The sequence below is a fragment of the Sarcophilus harrisii genome, chromosome 2, assembly GCF_902635505.1.
Source record: "Sarcophilus harrisii chromosome 2, mSarHar1.11, whole genome shotgun sequence".
Classification (NCBI taxonomy): Eukaryota; Metazoa; Chordata; class Mammalia; order Dasyuromorphia; family Dasyuridae; genus Sarcophilus; species Sarcophilus harrisii.
In genome coordinates, this window is record NC_045427.1 from 381409048 (window position 1) to 381429685 (window position 20638).

Genomic DNA, 20638 nt, shown 5'->3' on the forward strand with positions numbered 1-20638 from the left:
AAACATTCCTAAGTAATCACAATCTAACAAAATCATCTCAGTGTATTTGAATTTTGAAGCATAATCTTCACCAAATGACAAAAACCTTATTACAAGTTAAAAAAAAATCTTCAAATGTGCTTTAAGTTCATACGTATAGATTAACAAAATAAAACACTTTTATGTGCATAGCAAAAGCACATAAAGTGCCACAGTTTTAAAAATGACTTAAGACAAAAATAATCACATAATATAATACATTTGACATTTGACAGAGTTTCTCATTCTTTTGTATGAGAAAATAGTAAGATATAGACTTAATTAACAATACATGCAGTGGAAAAGAATCAGTTGAATGGGCAGACTCAAAAATTCATTATTAATGATTCAATGTCAATCTGAAAGTTAATCTCAAGTGTCATGTCTCAGTCATATGTATACTGGCCTTGTGCAAATTCACATTTTTATTGATAATTTGGAAAAGTCCCAAAGTTTCAAGGAAAGACAGCATGGGGTAATATTTAAGAATCTAATTCAGAATTAAGAAAACCCAGAATAATTCAGAATCAAGCCTAACTTCTGAGAAATTAGGTGTATGCCAAAAGCAAGCCATAGCAGCTTTCCATAAGTTATAAAACAAGATTCAAACTGCAGTTTTCTCATAAAAGACTTCCTGAATCTGGCCAGAAAAAAAGAAATGACCAATAAAGGCAGACAACATTAGATAAAGGAGGAAAGAATTGCTAACATCCTAAATAAAAGATTCAAGATCTAAAAAGATAACAGGCTAGGTAAAACACTAGTTAGGATCTGTTAAAATGTGATTTTAAAAGGCATGTATTAAAATTTGTACTTAGTTTACACATACACACACACACAAAAAATCTACTTCAAAAGTACCATATTAAAAAATTGTGGCTAGACAAGAGTTTATGTAGAATCATCTTTGGAGTTTTGATGGACAATAAACACAATGAACAATTATGATGGATAGCTAAATTAAGGAAATCTAAAGGCTCCCAACCAGAAGAGTAATTTCCAGAAATAGGGAAATGATAAATAATACTGCCTGTAGTTCAGAACACTAAAGAAGTATTGTATTTAGTTCTAGGCATATCAGAAAGAATGCTGACAAGATGGTGAATAGAAAAAGAAGGTCAACAAAGAGTCCTAAAATTAAGTCCAAGAAAAAGAGCTTAAAGGGATTGGAGACATTAAGAAACTTAAATGATACATGGCAGCTATCTTCAAGTATTTCAAGGACTATCATATGGCAAAGGGAACAAATTGTATTCTGCTTGCTCCCTACAGAAAGAGGCATATTTAGTGTAAAGCAGAACTTCCTAATAATTAAAGCTATCTAAAAGTAGCACTGGATGCCTTAGGAGGTATTAAACTCTTTCTCGCTTGAATTTTCAGCTATCTTCTAGAAAGAATTATTGTTCAGGTGTGAATCAGGATAGCCTCTATGGTCCTTGACAACTGAGATTCTATCATACCACAAATTATAATACTTAGACTAGACTACTGAGTGACTTAAGTTTAGAATTTTTTAAATAAATTATTTATTACCACAGAATGATCAGTCAAGATAGAAGGACCATAAAGAAGTTATTTTACAGATGACAAAACTGAGACAAAGAGAGGTTACATGACTTCCCTAGGTTTCTAAGTATTTAAGATATAATTTGAATTCAAGTTTTCAAGACTTCAAAATCAGTGTTTAATCCACTATGCCACACTTAACTAAATATTGAGTCATATCAATATCTCACTACTAAGATGTAGTGAATTACAGAAATTATATAGAATTATAGAAAAGAAGCTCATTAGATACTAATCAAATGGCATAATTTTATTTCATATTAAATGTAAAATAAATTACAAATAAGAAAACTGGTAGGCAACTGGTAGGGCAGAGGAGGTTGTGAAGATCTAATGACATGTAAACACTTAAGAATTATAAAAGTTATACATCTACAACTATAAATATATCAAAGGTCAATTCCTCTCTGTAAATATTGCCTCTATTCAGTTTCCATTGTCAAATACTCTAAAGAGTTGCTTATATGCTGTTCTCCCACTACTTCCCACCACCTACTTTGGCCAGCATTACATTTTCCTCCTTAAAAATAATGAGGATATATTTCCTTTCTAATTTTAAAACATACAAAATCACACATTAAGACAAATGGCAGTAGAAAAAAATATATTATTTTAAGAATTCATATTATCACAGATTTAGTACGGGATAGGACTCCAAAATTCAAACAGTAGTAAAGACTAAATTTAATTCAAATTATCTGCAAAGGATATCCTCACATGAAAACATTAAATTGCTCAAAACTTCAGAAATGGCTACTGTGTAAAATGTCTGGGAAGTATAGTCAACTTTCATAATTACCTCTGCTCGATGCCAAGGTGTGCATTGATGCTGGCATACCGGGCAGTGCCAGTGAGATTTTTATCTTCTCTGTATGGTATATGTTGTCTTGTTCTGTTGTCTCTGTACTTTTTGGCCAAACCAAAGTCAATAAGGAATAACTTTAAAAAAGAAATGGAGACAAGTTAGGTTTATAAACACTTTACACTTCAAATCTTTTCTTCTCATTCATCAAATGGTCACCCTTATTTTGATGCAAACATTTCAAAATAAAGACTTATTTTTACTATCCTTCACCAATAAACCAATAAATAAAAACATAACTAGCTCAAGCATTTTGTCATTTGCACTATTCAGCATGCCAAGTTCATTCACCCTTAAATATATTTAGGCATGTAGTCTCTTCTTTTATTAAAGGGGGGGGGGGGGGGGGGGGGGGGGGGGGGGGGGGGGGGGGGGGGGGGGGGGGGGGGGGGGGGAGAGAAGCACACCACTGACATGCTAATTTCCATAATGCCATGAAACCATAACTAAAATATTATTTTTTAAGATCTCATTAATTTCACATGGTATTTTTTAATCAACAAAGTCCTATTCTACCTATTATGGCCATATACTGCTCAACATGCCCAAAATCTGATCTGAAATAATTATACGTTTAAAAGCTTTACATAAATGAAAAACATAGTTGCAAATAAAATTTATAGCTCTTCTTTAGAATCATGCATCACACTGACTAATTCAGGGTGACATTATGCATTTAAATCAGTAAGTTAAATGCCTATATATTAAGTTGGCTTAATTTCTAACAACAATTTAGCTAAGCATTGAAAATAAGCTAAAGTTAACCAAGAGACTAAATGAACTAAACACTAAAAGGTTTGTAAAAACTATTTTGGAATTTAACTGAGGAATAAAACTCACTAATTGTTCTCACAGAACCTCAAATGGATAGTCCTGCCTCACTTAACGTAGTATCTAGAATTTCTAAGTATTCTTGAAATCTTAAGACACTATTTTGGATTAAAATCTAAAATACATTTGTTTTTAGTCTTCTGAATATAATTTAAGCTTTTCATGATAATTCAGTATTATAACAAACATTATTTATGGTTTTATAATAAAATAGTATCTTTAGGAATAAAACAGTGCTTGTATCAGCTTTTTAGTTATGCCTTTTTCCTTTCTGTTATTTTCTCCCTATTTCTAATTTTCATTTGACTTGAAAAGTAGTTTATCATCAAATCTTGTAAGAAGTATAAAAAATAAAATTAACAATTTGATTCCTATGAATTTATGAAGTCAGGATATTTTTAGTGAGCTCTTTTATAACATAAAACATAGGAGATTGGTTAGGTTAGTAAGAGGTCAAATGTGGCTGTGTTCTGAACTACTGAGAATGGCAAAAATCAGACTCACAGTAAATGGAATTACATGTTTCCTTTGTTTTACTAACAAACTAACTGATGTTCTTATTAAGATATAATTGGGTATTCAAAGCTTTCCAAATAAGATAAGATTTATACTTTCTTTATGGTAAAGGATCCTAAATGCATCAAATATTAAAAAAGTAAGATCAACACTAACATAAAAGATTTTTCTTCATATGAAAACAGACAGATGACTCAAAACATTTAAACAAGTTTAAAATGAATTCCTGAGTAAAAACGATAACTATAATTTCTAACTTCGGTTCACAAAATAAAATTCAATGTGGAAAAGAATCAAGAACCATCATTCATATTCTCTCTCTCTACTTCTATTTACAAAATGAAGGTATTGGTTTTGATTGTTTTTAAAGTCATCCCTACTAAAATTGCATGACACTATGTATGTATGTATGTATGTATGTATTTATAACCTATAAATAAAATTTAAATTCCCCTTAACACAAAATCAACACTGGGAAACATATCAGGAATGAGGAAACGTAAAACAAACCTCCATAGTTGAAATTTGATATAGCTGCTCCTTTTGATACTCTAGTATATCAAGTAAGCAGTAGCAGAAAGTACTTGCTAAAGGGCCAGCCCTGAGCTAGAATCAGGAAGATTCCAGAGGGGAAGCCATGCCTCTTAGAGAGCTGTTGAGCTGCACTGATGTAGGAGTCTGTGTACTAGGAGAATTCTACACTGATTAAAAAAATCACAAGTCGGTACCCCAAAAGAGAAAACGAGGAGCAATAATTCAATTTTATAGTCAAGATATATATATAGCTAAGTATTAAGTACAATAGTTGTATGCATTGTGACAGATGAGAAAAATATCTTCAAATTGACAGTTTTATTAAAAACCAATATCAGTATTAAAAACCAGGACATCTTTTCATAGCTTATACTTGTTACGAGAATATTCTCAGTGAAAATACACTATCTTCCTAAACATCTAAATAAGTTAACCTAACTCTACCATCAGGTTAAGATAACTGAATTTCAACTTCACTAGCAAAAATCAAAGTAAATTTAAAAACTTCCTGTTATTTTCACTACTGAAAAATGTCCCGGGAAAACAACTGGATAGAACACAAAAAATTATTTTAAGTGAAGAAAAGGCAAACCAGAAAAGGGGGACCCAAAATATAAATTATGTCATGTCTCTAACCTTCACTTTAGTGATGTCAACATAATTCAGTGATTCAAAATAGTGTGGCATTGTAGACATATAACACATATGACTGCTCTGATACTGCTTTGAAATATATTTTCAAAGCAATAACAAAAGCTCAATTTATGGTCATAAAATCCCAACCAAACTGACATCCATCCAATCACAAAAGACCCATCTAACAAACCTTGCTTAAATCCATCGCCTCAACTAATCTAATTATTTCAGGTCTATCCAGTTCTCCAATCCTTCTTACTTTACCAAATCCTGTCCTCCTCCATCCAGAAACACAACTCCTATTTAAACAAATGGTACAAAATGTCAATGCAATTTCACCTAACAAACTGTTTCTAAGAAACCAAATGACCAAAAAAGGTCACGCCAGTATGAAACAATGCTCTAAAATCCTAAATAATTTGTTAGGTGCAAGTCTTTCTTGAGATTCAATAAAATAGACATTATCAAATAAATCAGGTAGGGAGATCATCAATAATGAATCTTAAGCTATCTTTGGATAACCCTACATATGTAAAATTACACTCATTTGACAATTAAAGTTATCCAAAGGTTTCTACATATTGCCTAGAAGGAAAATGTATATATGCTTTGAAAAATCTTTTTCTAAAAAGTTATCCCCGAGATAAAGGTAAAGAAATGACAACATTCTGTGAGAGGAATTTTCCATTCAATAAAAATACACTTTTCTCTTCAAGATTTTGTCCAACTTCAATAAACAGAAGAAAATAACATGATCAAACTCAATTATATATAGCCATATTTTAAATCTAAAGTTAAATTACTTCATGTTCCACTATTTCTAAATTTTATCTCTCTTGCTCATCCAGTTGGAAATATAAACACAGTTTCAAATTAATTTAAAAAAGTAAAAATGCTGAAAATCTGTAAAATTTAATTCAACTCTTAATTATTTATGCTGATGAATGGGGAACATTTAGGTAACAAATATTTAAGAAAAAATGTCTAGTAATCGATTTCATGGATTTTTACCAAGTACTTTTCTTATGAGTTTCTGCTTTGGCAAGAAAGGAATATAAAGGAAAAGTTGACCTAAAAAGTAGTTTAGTGCAATATTAAAAGCTCAGTTTGGGATTAATTGGGTCCATTTAATACACAATAAAATCTTAAATGAAAGTTTATTAATGTTCATTCATTAGGCTGGAAGAATTAAAGGGGAAACCATATTTCAGCCAATGTTCTTCATCAGCGCAGCTAAAAAGAGTTGATTGTATTTAGACTCTCAAGCAGCCTTTTAAAAGTACATGCATGATCTTATGACATGAAAGCCATTCAACTTTTAGTTTGTTCTTTTTTTTTTTTGATGGAAAAAAAATCTAATGAAGGAGGCTATTTTAATAAACAATGAAAAGATATTTTGTAGCACATGCAAGAAAGACTATAGCTCCTATTTTCTAGCATTCTATCAGATAGGCAACTTTTATCTTAACACATCTCATTTATCAGAATTATGAACATTCTAAATATATTGAGATGTGAGAGCATAGTATAAGAACATAAGGATATTGGACTTGTAGTCAAAAGACTCAAATTTGAGACCCTGCTCCACTATTTTCTTAGCTATCTGACTATTCTCCCTACAAACCAATTTCCCTTCTTTAAATCAACTTCTCACCTGTAAAATAAGGGCAATAATTGTACCACACAATATGAAACATTCTGCACCTATAAAGTATTCTATCAAGTTTGGTTACTAGTATCACTGAGATATACTAATGTAGTACTTTTTTTTTTTTTTTTTTTTTTTTTTTTTACCAAAGTTCCTGGTTCCAAAACATTTAGTGTATTGAACAGCCATTTAGTTCCTAAAGTAGAGAGAAAGGAATATAGAACTAGGATCAATTGTTTTACCAAATGCCCAAGAGCTGAAACTTAAATATACTTACCTGAAATTCATTAAGATTAGAAAAGGGGACAAAGGGGGCTTTCCAGAAGTAATTTCAGAAACAAAGTATTCAGATGCAGCTATGGTAAGCTATGTTCCCCCATGCATTAAGATCTATTATTCCAAATGTTATTTTAATAAAATAAACAGGGCTATTCCTTTAAATTCAACCCAAATAGCACTCTAAATTTTTGATACGAGAATTACAACAGCATTTTCTCATGTAGGTAGATGTTAGATATTTAAAATTAATCCTATTTACATACTTTTCTCTAAACTTTATAGTTTAAGCAACAGCCACAAGGAAATATCTTAGTAACGTTACATGTTTGCCAAGTATGTCTGAATAATGCCAACGTAAGAGGTGCTTGAGCAAGGTCTACATTCTCCAGAAATCAAACAAAACAAAAAATAAAACCAAAAAAAGCACATGAATTTGGGGTTGAGGTTGGAATAGGAGACAGTTTCAGACCTGGTTTAATCCTGAGAAAGATGGGTCCTGAGAAGTACTAACAGTCATGCTTCTTTTCCTCTTCCCCACTGGAGATTCTAAACACTAAACAGACAATAGAGGGTGGCAGTGCATCAAACAGGATTGCTTACATTGCAACAATGGCCGGCGCAGACAGGCAACACCGAGGCATCAGAGAAAGAAAAGGGTAGCCAAATGCCATCCTTCTTCCACCAAGCACTGGAGCTTCTCAGTTTTTCAAATATTGAGAAGAATCACATGCTCAAGAAAATTTGAATCCTAGAAAAAACTTAATTTTAAGTGTCACTTTATATAGTGCCACTGCTGTAAATAGGGATAGCAATGGTGACATTTGGCTCTATTTTAAAAAAGGAATTTAGTCTTTGCAATCTTTTGTACCACAAACTGCCCTTCCCCCACAAGACAGTATATAGGGGAAAAAATCTTCAGTAAGGAAGAGGTAGAAGGCATTTAGTCACCTTAAAGTTTATTTTCATAAGCATGCAGGGCTGATTATTGGCAAAAGTGAATAAATTCACCTTTTAAAGACAGGAGCAGTGACTCCTTAATATCCATTCATAACAATTTTCCAAATAATAAATTTGGTTAAAAAATCATTTACTTAAACCACAAATTTTTCTATTAATAAAAAAACTACTGGAACAAGATTACCACAGAATCCAGTCTTTATTCAGCTGGTATTACTAACTATAATATAGTAAACAGTAAAAAAAATAAGATTGCCTACAAACAAAATACTACTTTATATTTGGAAACTGTTAAAAGGAATTAATTCTTAATGTAAAATTTAAAAGCAATATCTGTTGCTTGATTTTTACTTAAACAAAATATTGCAATTCTATGCCAGATTCTCTAAAAGTGTGTAAGACAAATTCTCATACTTTTTATGTCTGACCTCCAAAATGAGAGGACAGGACTTTTAAAACATCATGGGAGTAATTTGGGCTTTCTATTACATCTATATGACTAACAAACTATTTCTTAAAATGCAAAGCAGCATTTTCTGGGCCATTACTCCCATTTAAAGTAAAAACTAGGTATTGCAATGTCAAACCCAGCATGACTGCATACAGTGGGTATTAAAAGGGATAAAGGTCAAGTTAATGAAGATAGGTTAATGAAGGGAAGGGGATTGGGAAATGGCCAAATAAGGGAAAGATTGAGAAATCGACAAAATTGCCAAAAAATTAAGTTTTTCCTTCAATTAAATTACTATCAGATTTTTTTCCAGGACATTTTAAGACCCTGGTTTTATTTGTAGTAAAAAAAAAATAACTAGTAAGTCAAAAAATATGTAACTTGGGAATGGGCAAGATTTAACAAGTTACATGTAGATTTTTGAATACTGTTAAAAAGCTCAGTTTCTCAACCAAAAAAATTTAATTCTATAAAACTAAGTCAGACCGACACTGACATCTCACACATTAGCAACCAATTCCATGTCTAATGCTCCAAGTTGGCATTCATACAGGCAAACAAAGGTAAACATTTGCAGCTAGAGCTTAAAAATATCAAACATTGTGATGGTTTAACAAAACAATGGGAATCTTGCTTCCAATTTAAAAAAAAAAATCAATGTACAGTTGTCCTGCAGTTGAGAATTTCTATCAGAACACAGCATGCTTAGTGCATTGCCAATGCTGCCTGTCTGCCCGAGCTGAACATTGAATCGGTAAATTAAGCAATTCACTCAACAAAACTAATCATTGAAGAGAAAAATTCTATACGATTATACAGTTTTTGACTGCAATCATGCATCACTAACTAAGACCCACTCACCACATAAGTTCAATAGCTATCAGAAATCCCAAAATATGAAAGATTATATGACATAATAAATTTCATTTTTCTAAAGTTTCTTTAAAAAAAAAAAAAAAACCCTCCCAAATTTAGCACCTGGGCAAGTGTATAACATGGATAAAATTGTCTATTACTTATGAAATAGGCTCAAGGAAGACACTCATAACCAATATTTAAAGACTAAAGAATTTCTCATTACCAACCATGCTCAGTCAGCAAACTTTAATGCTTTGGTGACAAGTGGGTCAATAGCATCAATGCTGGCACAAACACATATCAAGATATCCAAAAGTTAGAGCCAAGAAGTTAATATCAAATTGTAACACAAAAATACATGGGGACTTCCACTATTATGTGAATGTTGGACACAATAGTTCAAAAGTGAAACAACAGAAGCAATTAGAAGCTTTATAGAGCACTTGGACTTTTAGGTTTAACACATCTTCTATAAGGAGATCTAACTAACTTTCTTGGCTGAAGGAGTTGGAAAAGTTAACAAGTTAGGAGTTAGGTGATTTGGTTTTTGTGGCACAATCCTCAAAATTGATTACAAACAATTTTAAGTACTAAGAATTTTTTTTAAGTTGAAATTTTATCAGAAATTAGAGAGATGCTTTGTTCTTTCATGCAAAGAACACCGGACTAACCTTATTACAGTGACGCCCAATACCCATTAGGAAATTATCTGGTTTAATGTCTCTGTGTATAAAATTCTTTGTATGCACAAATTCAATTCTACTGATCATCTGGAAAAAGAAAAAAGAACTGAGTCAAAATAAAAAGAATATATTAGTTTTAAACAAGTTCATTTGACAAAAAAGTTTATAAGCATTGTAAGATATACCCCCATCATCTCCTTCATCAACCGTTTTTAGGTCATAAGAGCAGCATTTTACAAAATTATACAGATAAAGGAACCAAACACATTTTTGAAAAAAGTCACCACACTAGTCCAAGAGTTCTTAAAAGTATGGTATATTAAATGCCAACAGAACTAATGGCTAGTATTTTTCTATTAACAGTTGATAAGATCATTAAAGGATTTCTTTGTGGCATAATGAACATACACACACACACATACGATTATTGCATAAAAACCACATATTCTTTTAATTCTTATGAAAAATTTTTTAAATATCTTAAGTGAAAAGGAAGAGAAAATACTTAAAGGAAAAAAAGATAGTTGGTGGTATATAGGAATATATTATTTTGTGCCTCTTTTATACTCTCCTATCCAGTCAAAACATTGTGCTGGCTATTCCTAATATGGCTTTCCATCTCCCGTTTCCATGTTTTTGCTCATTCTGACATACAATAAGTAACTCAATAAATGCTAATTGAATTATAAAACACATACATTATTTTATTATCTGGATTTGTTTGGTCTTTCCTCTTTCATGATTTTGGCTTCTGTTTTTCAAACGCCTATTTCTTGCTAAAGAATTTTTATTTTTTTCTGTGTTTAAAAACTGGTATATCCCTCTCATAATCTCTCCCCTAAATTTTGACTTAAATATCTTCTGAAATTAGGGCTAAAAATGATGAAAAGTCTTTAATGAATACCTATTGAGTACAATGAGCTAGGATTATATTTATATATGAGTAATACTCTTTTTTTTTACTTTTAGGAAGAAAAATGCTACCATGTTCAGTTCATTAAAATGCCAATTTTCAGCATGTTAGTCAAAGAGTAGACAAATTATAATTATAGATAATTTACCTCATTTTTTATTCTTAATAAAGGAATAACAATAATCATAATGATTTTACTTAGGACTTTCTAAAGTACAAATACTGCTCCTGACTTTCCAGAAATTTTGATAGCTCAATGTAAAAATAACTTTTAATCTTCTGAGAGGTTCCTAACAAGAACTCTTGAAAAATGACTATTATAATAAAAAAAAGCATCTAACTTGGTATCAGAAGTTATTGAACTTTTGCCACATATTACTTTTGAGCAAATGAAATATTTGTTACACATGCACAGCAGGCATTTATTTAATAAATGCTTGTTCTCTTTTCTTCCTCCTTCTAACTTCATGAGCCAATTTCAACCTCTCTGCTCTTCCACTTCTAAATATATAAAAATAGTGATGGCACTTTAATTTCTACATTGTTTTTCAAGTCTATTAATTTTGTACTTAAAAATTTGCAATTTTTATGCTATTCTCACAGGACTGTTATAAAGATCAAATTTTAAAAAAGAGGTGTAACTATAAAGTGGTTTATAAATGTACATTTATCACTAAATCCTATAGCTCTGAAAAACACTCATTAAAATTTAATCTGTAAAAAAAAAATTAGTTCTTAAGATATAAAAGTTGGACTTAAGGAAATGTTTCCTTCTCCTTTACATAAACTTTTCCAAAGTTCTACCAAAAGTTTTTATTATCCCCTCAATTTCCTTCTTACTCTTACTATATTTCCCAAAAAACATCAATACTCCCTGAATATTTAGTATATTTTCCTATCTTTGATTTTTATACTCAAGTACCAATCTTATCTCTAATATCTTTCTATAATTTGCCATTTTATATAAATGTTTAACTCCCCCCCCCCCAAGATACTCCTTTCCCTCATATCACTTGTAAATCTATCAACTATTGTGTTCCTTTTTCCTATTCTTTATTAATGCAATTAATGCAATAAATGTATCTATGAAAAAAACCGGAAATTTTATTTCAATGAAGTCTGACAAAAAGTAATCTCAATTTTGATTTCAAAAGGGCCATTCCCACATTTAGGCCCTCTCAAACCAAAACCTTAAAGACCTGATTAGCAAGAAAGAAGCTCAAATAAAGATCATTCTCATATAATGTTAAAGGCAGAAGCAGTATAGCCCAAAATCCTAAATTTATAGCTGAATGACTCTGATGTTTAAAAACTTAATAGATATTTCAAGTAACTGACAATTCCCAGAAAGATTCCAAGATTTCAATTCCCACACAGTGTTTTCTACATAACATCATATTGCCTTCTCTTAACTCCTTGACCTGACAGAAAGCTACAGAATCATGATAGCAAAGTAGAGTCTGCTTTTACCCAAGGACCTTCTTACCTTACTCTAAGAAGGATAAAGTTATCTAAACATATGAGTCAGTCTTATCAAGCCTAACAAAAGAAAAAATTATTTGCTGAATGAAAAATAGTAGTTTCTTTTTTTTTCAAAATATGGCAAGTTTGACAGAACAGCTTAAATTTGTATAAAGACTTTTGGTGCACTCATAATTTCTAGACTCTGTTTTAATAACAAGTACAAATTACCAATATCGCAGAATTATGCTAAATACTGTTTTATTATGTCAATTTTAGTAATAGCTTTTCTTTACATACCTGGTCAGCTAGCATAAGTACTGTTTTCATTGTGAACCTGCGGGAACAGAAATTGAAGAGGTCTTCAAGACTCGGTCCAAGAAGATCCATGACTAGAACATTATAGTCTTTTTCTTGACCATACCACCTGCAAAACAAAGATATAAAAATGTTTATTATGAAAAATCATATAAAATTTCCCATTAATTGTTGATATGTAAACTAATTTACATAACCTCAGGAAATCATCTTTTATTTTAAAAAATGTCTCATATGAAAAAGAGCTAACAGGATATAAAGAACATCAGAAACCTGTGCTTTTTTCCACCAACTACTCACATTTTTATTTACACACACACACACACACACACCACACACACACACACAGCACAAGCATGATAATGCTTGCAAAAACACTTTCCACCTAAGCACTGTGAGGCCAAGAAGAAAAAATGCATGATTTATATTGATTTACACATGAGGTAAACTTTGAAAGGTTATTTGCCCACTCATATAGCAATTAATTATCTGAGATAGAATTTAAATCCCTATCCTGATTTCAAGTGAAACATTTTTCCCACTATTACTTATAAAATAAAAAATACTTGAGCAAGAACTAAGAAATCTTATTAAGCTACTGTTCTAATTCACTTCTAAACCCAGTTTTTGATTAGGACATAACCAACCAATTTAATTGGTCTATTTGTTCAATCATTATTTCTTAAAAATAAAATGCTATAAAAATCATTTGAAAATTCATAATAATATTATCCTTATATATCAGTATCACCATTACATTATTAAGAACTATTGTATATTAAATTAAATGAATCATTCCAAATAGGCATCCAATCAAGTTCATGCAAGATCAAACACAAATGCAATGAAAGAATATGGATGTTTAAAACATTCTCCTACAAAAAATGTTTTATGAAATTACTACATCTGCTTTCTAAACTGTCAATTTCATATACTCTTCAAATTGTTATTAATTTCATATATCAAGATCAGTGTATGCACAGCAACAAAGCAGTTCCTCAATAAGTTTTTGGTGACCGTAGACATACAACCTACTAAGTAAATATTTTAAGGAAATTCAAGACAGAAGGAAATACTTATGGTGAAACTTCTTACAGCTAAAAGTGGGTACTTCAAAATTGTTGAATATTGCTAAGCAAAGGGTTACTAAAATTCTTCAAAAGTACCCTTTAAAATCTTCAAAGTCTACCTCAATCCTTTTTCTAAATCACATGATTCTATAAGCACTAGCAGTCCAAAAAATCTTTTAATGGACAGTATTTTAACTTCCTTGTTTTTAAGTTGTGCTTACATATTTAATGGTACTATGCTCTTTTTTTGCTTCAAAAGTACAGAATTTCAATTAAGTGAGTTAGCATTAAGAACCTATTATTAGAAAACACCTTTTAAAGGTAAGTTCTGTTCAAAATTCCTTATAAAAAATTATCTCCAATGTGTTTATAGTATGTAACATTTGTACATGTTACATGTACAAATAACATGTACATGTTATTAGTCTTCCCCATTTGATTTTGAGCTACTTCCTTGAAAGGAAGGGAACTGTTTCTGCCTTTCTTTGTAATCTCCTTTGCTTAGCACAATGCCTGGGACAAAGGAGGCATTAAATACAAATACTTGTTGACTTAGCTGATCATTTAAAATTTTAGTATACAATCAAATAGAAGCTAGAAATCCTAAATTTGTCTTTTTTCAATATTCCATGTCCTCCCACGCTAGAACATAAGTGCCATACAAGCAAGACCAATTTCCTATACTTCCCCATATCACTTAGAACCATAAACAGTAGTAGTATCCAAATAAATTATTGATGCTTGAATGTCTTAATGATCAAATGGATTCCAAATATAGGTTGATCTCTATTAAGGGGAGAAAGAATGGAAGAGGAGTTAATTCTCAATATTTGAAAATAACTATCAGATACTATCAAAGTATTGGGACAATGCGGACAAAAAAGGGCAAATCACAGTCCCCCACACTCAACCAGGCTAGAACATAAAATAACAAAAAGGAATGTGGTAATAAAGCTAGAAATATAGATCAGAAAAATTCTATTTTATTCTAGAGGCAAGAGGTTTAGCCTTTGAGCAAGGAAATGCCATAATAGATCTATTTTTTACAAATATCATTTTAGCCTGAGGAATATCACTTTATGAGGAAAGGGAGTGATAGAGGCAAGCCCACCACAAGAAAGCTACCACAAAAGTCCAAGTGAGAGGTTTAAATATCGTTGGTAATGTACAAATAGAAAACATGGAGTATGAATTGACAAGCCATAGTCAACTGCTTAGGATGGGGAGAAGAAAAAAAAGGTATGGAGGGAGAATAGAAATAGAAAACGAATCGAAAGAAATGGTGAGGTCGCAACCTTCAGTTGTTAATGATGCCTTAACCAAAATAGTGTAGTCATTTAATCTATCCCTCAAATTCTGCATCTATAAAATAGGGTTATATGAAAACACTTTTTCTCCCAGACAATTTTTTTTACAAATCAGACTTTACCTGATACCTAGAGCTCTTTGCATTTAAACTTGACAACCCTATGAGCTGAGCTCCCCCTACCCTAGGCTTTTATTGTGGTAGTTTATTAGTCTCCTCTTTCAATTGTGTTTTAATTTATTTGGTACATTTCTAACTATTTTGAAGTGATAAGAGGGAACTGGGCTTGGTTAGACAAGATTTTAGCCATTTTGCCAAAAAAGGAATTCAGATTTAGGTGAATCACTTCACCTCTCTGAATTTAAAGTTAAATGAAAGTATTGGACTACTAAAGTCTCTTTTAACTATAAAGTTGTGATAGTTTAGTCCTGAAATGGAGTTTCAGAGAGGTGAAGAGACTTGCTTATAGTGACACATCTAATTATGTGTTATATACCACAGGCATTTTAGAAGCCCTTTAATTCAACCCCTATTCTGTACATTAGGGAATTCGGTAAGTGGTAGACCCTGGATTAGAGCCTGGGTTAGAATTGAGGTCTTCACTATCTCTTCTATTCCACAATCAAAATTAAGCAAAAAGATCTTACCTAACATAGGGAAAATTGAGAAATGCATTTGATCATATTTTTCATGACTAAGATTTGGCATTGCAATTAATTTGATTTTTGCTGCTTTTTAATGTTTTTGTTTGTCCTAGTCATTGTATATGCAGTCCCTTTATTAGATGATAGATTTACAGCTGGCAAGGACTTCAAAAGTCATCTAGTCAAATTTAAGCCATGTGTTGTGATTTGTCCAACATCACAGGTAAAAAGTGATAGATATAAGAATCCAGTTATTCCAAATGTAGTCAGTCCTCTTTAGTATTCTGTTCCATTCATTCACTACTGTTCTACCATGGTATTGTCAGTAAATATTTTTTGTTATTGTTGCCATTTTCAAAATTGCTGCTATGCATGTTTTGTTGTATACCTTATTGGATGTTTCTGCCTTCCATGGGATTATATGCTTATAATATTGCTGAGTTAAAGATCTATTAAAAACAACTAACCATTGCTATAAGGAAGAAATTTGTCACAGACAAGACAGTACAGAATACTCACGATTGGGAAATGCTCATTTTTACTGTTGAAATTTTTTCAAGGTTATACTGAAAATGTTGTCAGAAATGGGTTAGGTGAGCCCAAAAAATGTTTTGGAGATACCTCTGTGGTAGTCACATCAATTCCAAACATTTCAGCAACTCACTTCCACTTATTGTTTTCACTTCTTCCTTGAAATATCTCAAGATTTAGATTAGTCCACAGGACCCACTGATTGATTCTACCTTAATCTTCCTAAAAACTCATTTTATCATATAATTTTACAACTATGGCTATAATTATCTAATCTAATCACAATTCTCTACAATTTATTTCTCAGTTCCCAAGCACAAAAACCTCCAACTTTAATAATGGTCTCCTTTCTGTTCCTTTTACCCACAAAACTCATCTATAACCACATATTACTTCTCATCTATAAAAATCAGGGGGTTGTATTTGATGTCTAGTCTCTTCAAGATCCTAGATTCCAAGATGTTGATCTAGTCACTGACCTTTCCTACCTTACAATTTAAGAATCAATCACAATACTGTCAAACTAGCAAACATTTTCGTGACTCAGTTTTCTTCTTAATACATAAGGGGGTTTACAAATCATTTCTAATGGAGCAGTAATGAACTGAACTAGCTATACCCAGAAAAAGAACTCTGGGAGATGACTAAAAACCATTACATTGAATTCCCAATCCCTATATTTATGCACACCTGCATCTTTGATTTCCTTCACAAGCTAATTGTACAATAATTCAGAGTCTGATTCTTTTTGTACAGCAAAATAATGTTTTGGTCATGTATACCTATTGTGTATCTAAGTTATATTTTAATATATTTAACATCTACTGGTCATCCTGCCATTTAGGGGAGGGGGTGGGGGGGGGGGGGGGGTAAGAGGTGAAAAATTGGAACAAGAGGTTTGGCAATTGTTAATGCTGTAAAGTTACCCATGTATATATCCTGTAAATAAAAGGCTATTAAATAAAAAAAGAAAAAAAAAATACATAAGGGGGTTTAGACTAAATGACCTGTAAGATATATAACGTTGACTTTTCCCTTCCTTTCTTAACAACACAAAAATTCCTATATTACCTTGGAGACATTTCTCAATTTCTATTTCATCTATAAAAAATAGTTCATAATAGTTTGGATCACAGCCCTATTTATAAAATATTGAGTGTGTACCACATATTTTAAAATTTCTTAGAAAGGACTAGTTAGTAATTTTTGAATGTATGTATAGCTACTACTAGATAAAGGCACATAATGTAGGTAAAGTGCTGGAGCTAGAATCAAGAAAATCTGTGACTGGGGTTAATCTGCCTCAATTTACTCATCTCTAAAATATATTCTTCCATCATTTTTGAGATAACAGTACATATATTCCAGAATTTTTGAGATAAAACAATATTTGTCAAAAGCTATGTAAAAGCTATTATTTAGACAATAATAGGAGACAAATTTTCTATTCTTTTTTTTATCTAACTGCCATTTAACAGAGGACCTGACAAAAAACTCCAAAAAAGGCCAAAGTATCCTTTCCCAAAAATAAACACATCTCCCTCATTAATATAATATTAAACCATTTGCAAGTTAAGTAAGCTTGGCTGTAACAGGACTGAAAAAGCTGGTTGGTCAATGATGAAATTTCTTACCGACCCAAAGTGTGAAATCTAACAAAAAAATTTTTTTTTATTAACAGGGAGATGTTCCCAAATTTCCCCCCTACTGCTACCAGTCTGGTTCCCTCTTTTACCAGTTGAGGAACACAGTCTGCATGCAGAAATGCCTCTTTGACCTAGCTATGTCCCTACTAGGCCAAAGAAACCCAAGGGAAATGCCTTGAAAGCAACCCTTATAATAATTGAAGAACTGGAAACTAAGAGAGTGCCATCTAACAGGGACTGGCTAAATAAATTATGTCATGATATATTAGGTCATTCAAATGATAAAATGGGGTTGTCTCAAAGAAATCTGTTGAGACATGCTTAAACTCACTCAACAAACATTTATTAAACATCTCCTACATTCCAGGTACTATGTTAAGCAGGGGGATTGATCAATTTTTTCACCGAGTAGCAGCAACAAAAATTTATACATCATTATTAAAAAAAAAACAAACAAAAAAAAAACTTGAGAACTGACAAATTGAATGACAACTACAATTCTAGAACTTATTGAAAGATCCTACCAAAGACCCCACCAAAGACAAATGAACATGTAAATGTTCATATTCAGACAATATGAGATTTTGTTTTGCTTAACTAAATGTATGTTACAAAGGCTTTGTTTTTCTTTTTTCTCTCCCCTTCCCCTAATGGTTGGGATAGGAGTATAAGGGGAAACAATATAAGACCAAAAAGAAGCACAGACAAGACAGCTTTGAAATGTACAGGCTGAATATTTACATACTTGAAAAATAAACAAGCTGTTACATTATTAGAGCTAGAGTTTCATATATAATGCTTTTTCTATTCTACCATGTATTCAAAAGTATCATTTTATTTCATATTTTAAGTATAGAATTAAAAAATGTAAACAGATAGAAGACTTACATGTGGCTCATTAATATAAATACAGTAAAAACTAAAATAGATTCAGAAAGATCGAGGTCAAGACCCAAACTCCACATAGATGTTCTAAAACTACAGAGATTCCGAGATTGCCAAAAAAAAATTACATTATGTTCATTATTTAGGAAGTGATCACTGCAGTAGATACCAACTGCAGTAGATATAAGAAGGTTTAGCTCATATTTCCCCAATGTCTAGCAGGAAACATTACAAGGAGATACTTTCCAGAATGACCAAAGAAAGGATGTGAACCGACAACTTTCAGATGAAGAAATTAAAGCCATTTCTAATCATAGGAAAAATGCTAAATCACTGATTGAAGAAATGCAAATTAAGACAACTTTGAGATGCCACTTCTCACCTGTCAGATTGGCTAAAATGACAGGAAAAGATGATAAATGTTGGAGGGGATGTGGGAAAACTAGGACACTAACACACTGTTGGAGTTGTGAAATGAGCTGACCACTCTGGAGAGCAATTTGGAACTATGCCCAAAGGGCTATTCAACTGTGCATACCCTTTAATCCAACAGTCCCACTCTTGGGTCTATCTCAAAAAGATCATAAAAGGGTTACAAAAATGTTTGTAGCAACTCTTTTTATAGTGGCATGGAATTGCAAATTGAGTAGATGCCCATCAGTTGGAGAATGGCTGAATAAGTTATAGCATATGAATGTTCTTGTATTTTTTTCCCTGTTGATCTGATTTTTTTTCACAATATGACAAACATGAAAATGTTTTAAAAGAATTGCATGTTTAATCTATATCAGATTATTGATGTGTTTGGGAGAGGGAGAAATATGGGAACGAGAGAGAAAAACCTAGAATACAAAGTTTTATAAAAAATAAATGTTGAAAATTATGTTTACATGTATTTGGAAAATAAAACAATATTTAAAAAAAAACAACATCCTGGCTGTGTGACCCTGGGCAAGTCACTTAATCCCAATTGCCTCAGGAAAAAAAAAATGTAAAGACCCAAAGTCATGTCACAAGGAAATAACTTTCAACTATTTCTAAAACTTACGTGGCCTACTTCCAAAAAGGACCAAAAAGTCTCTAAGGTATAGAATCACATGGTTTTCTCCAAAAACAAAGGCTTTTTAACCTGCCAAAAAAGTTTTATGTAGAGTAATGCCATGTTTACTTCCTTTCAATTAAGTCTATCTTTGCTAACATTCTATTTGCAAAAAAGAACATGGACTTGATAGTGGCTTATAACAAAATTACAGCTTAAAAACTTGTTTCACAAACAAAAAGCTAAAATTTCAGAAATATCAGTTATTAGACCAATATGAGAAAATTAAAAAAAAAACTATATTCCATCTATTTTTTATATAGCCAGTAAGCTAAGGTGATTTTTACATTTTTAAATCAAGTTTTATTGTCTGCATTTGGTCCTTTGCTGTAGTTTGCTGACTTGTCTAAATAGGCATAATTTCTGAAATTCTCCACAGATACCGCCCCCCCCAAAATTACCTTTAAATAAACTACAAGACTATTAGCAAGCTCTCAATTCCCCAATTCTACTAATAAAGAACCTCAGACCAAAAATACTTTCATTAATGAATCCTAAGGAATATTAAGAAACCTACTCAATCAACACCATTAAATCTTTATTATTATATTAATAGAAAATTAGCAACATGTTATTGTAAAATCTAAATTCCAAGAGCTTAAACTAACTATTCTTAGGTCTTAGAGTAAGAAGACTTGGATTTCAAGAAAAGAGTAAGAAGGAGAAAAACAGTTTTGAATCTCTTCTATTTACATCCAATAGAATTTTCTGCAAATTGTTATCTTCACAGGGCCTTAACTTCTAAATTCATAAAGGGGGAGAAACTAAGGAACACATTAGAGCTAGAAAATATCTTAGGGCCTTTCTATTTATACAATAATTTTAAGATAAATTATCCTAAATCCCAAAGATTTTTATTCCCCCAAGCAAGCAGAAATTGATTATACACTTTTAACACACAATTCATCTGAATTACACATTTAATT

General features: G+C 31.5%; 1 protein-coding gene across 5 annotated transcripts in view; it reads right to left on the minus strand.

Annotated features, from left to right (window-relative positions):
* CSNK1A1 (casein kinase 1 alpha 1) overlaps nt 1–20638 on the minus strand; it is a 54334-nt gene that overhangs the window by 19985 nt on the left and 13711 nt on the right. For 4 of the 5 annotated variants that reach the window (XM_031953500.1, XM_031953497.1, XM_031953496.1 and 1 more), the window contains exons 3-6: nt 12514–12640; nt 9828–9926; nt 7360–7443; nt 2384–2523 (exon numbers count right to left, since the gene is read on the minus strand). In XM_031953500.1, coding sequence (XP_031809360.1) covers nt 2384–2523; nt 7360–7443; nt 9828–9926; nt 12514–12640 — 450 coding nt within the window. The remainder of the gene's footprint in view (nt 1–2383; nt 2524–7359; nt 7444–9827; nt 9927–12513; nt 12641–20638) is intronic. The other variant, XM_031953501.1, reaches the window with a different exon arrangement.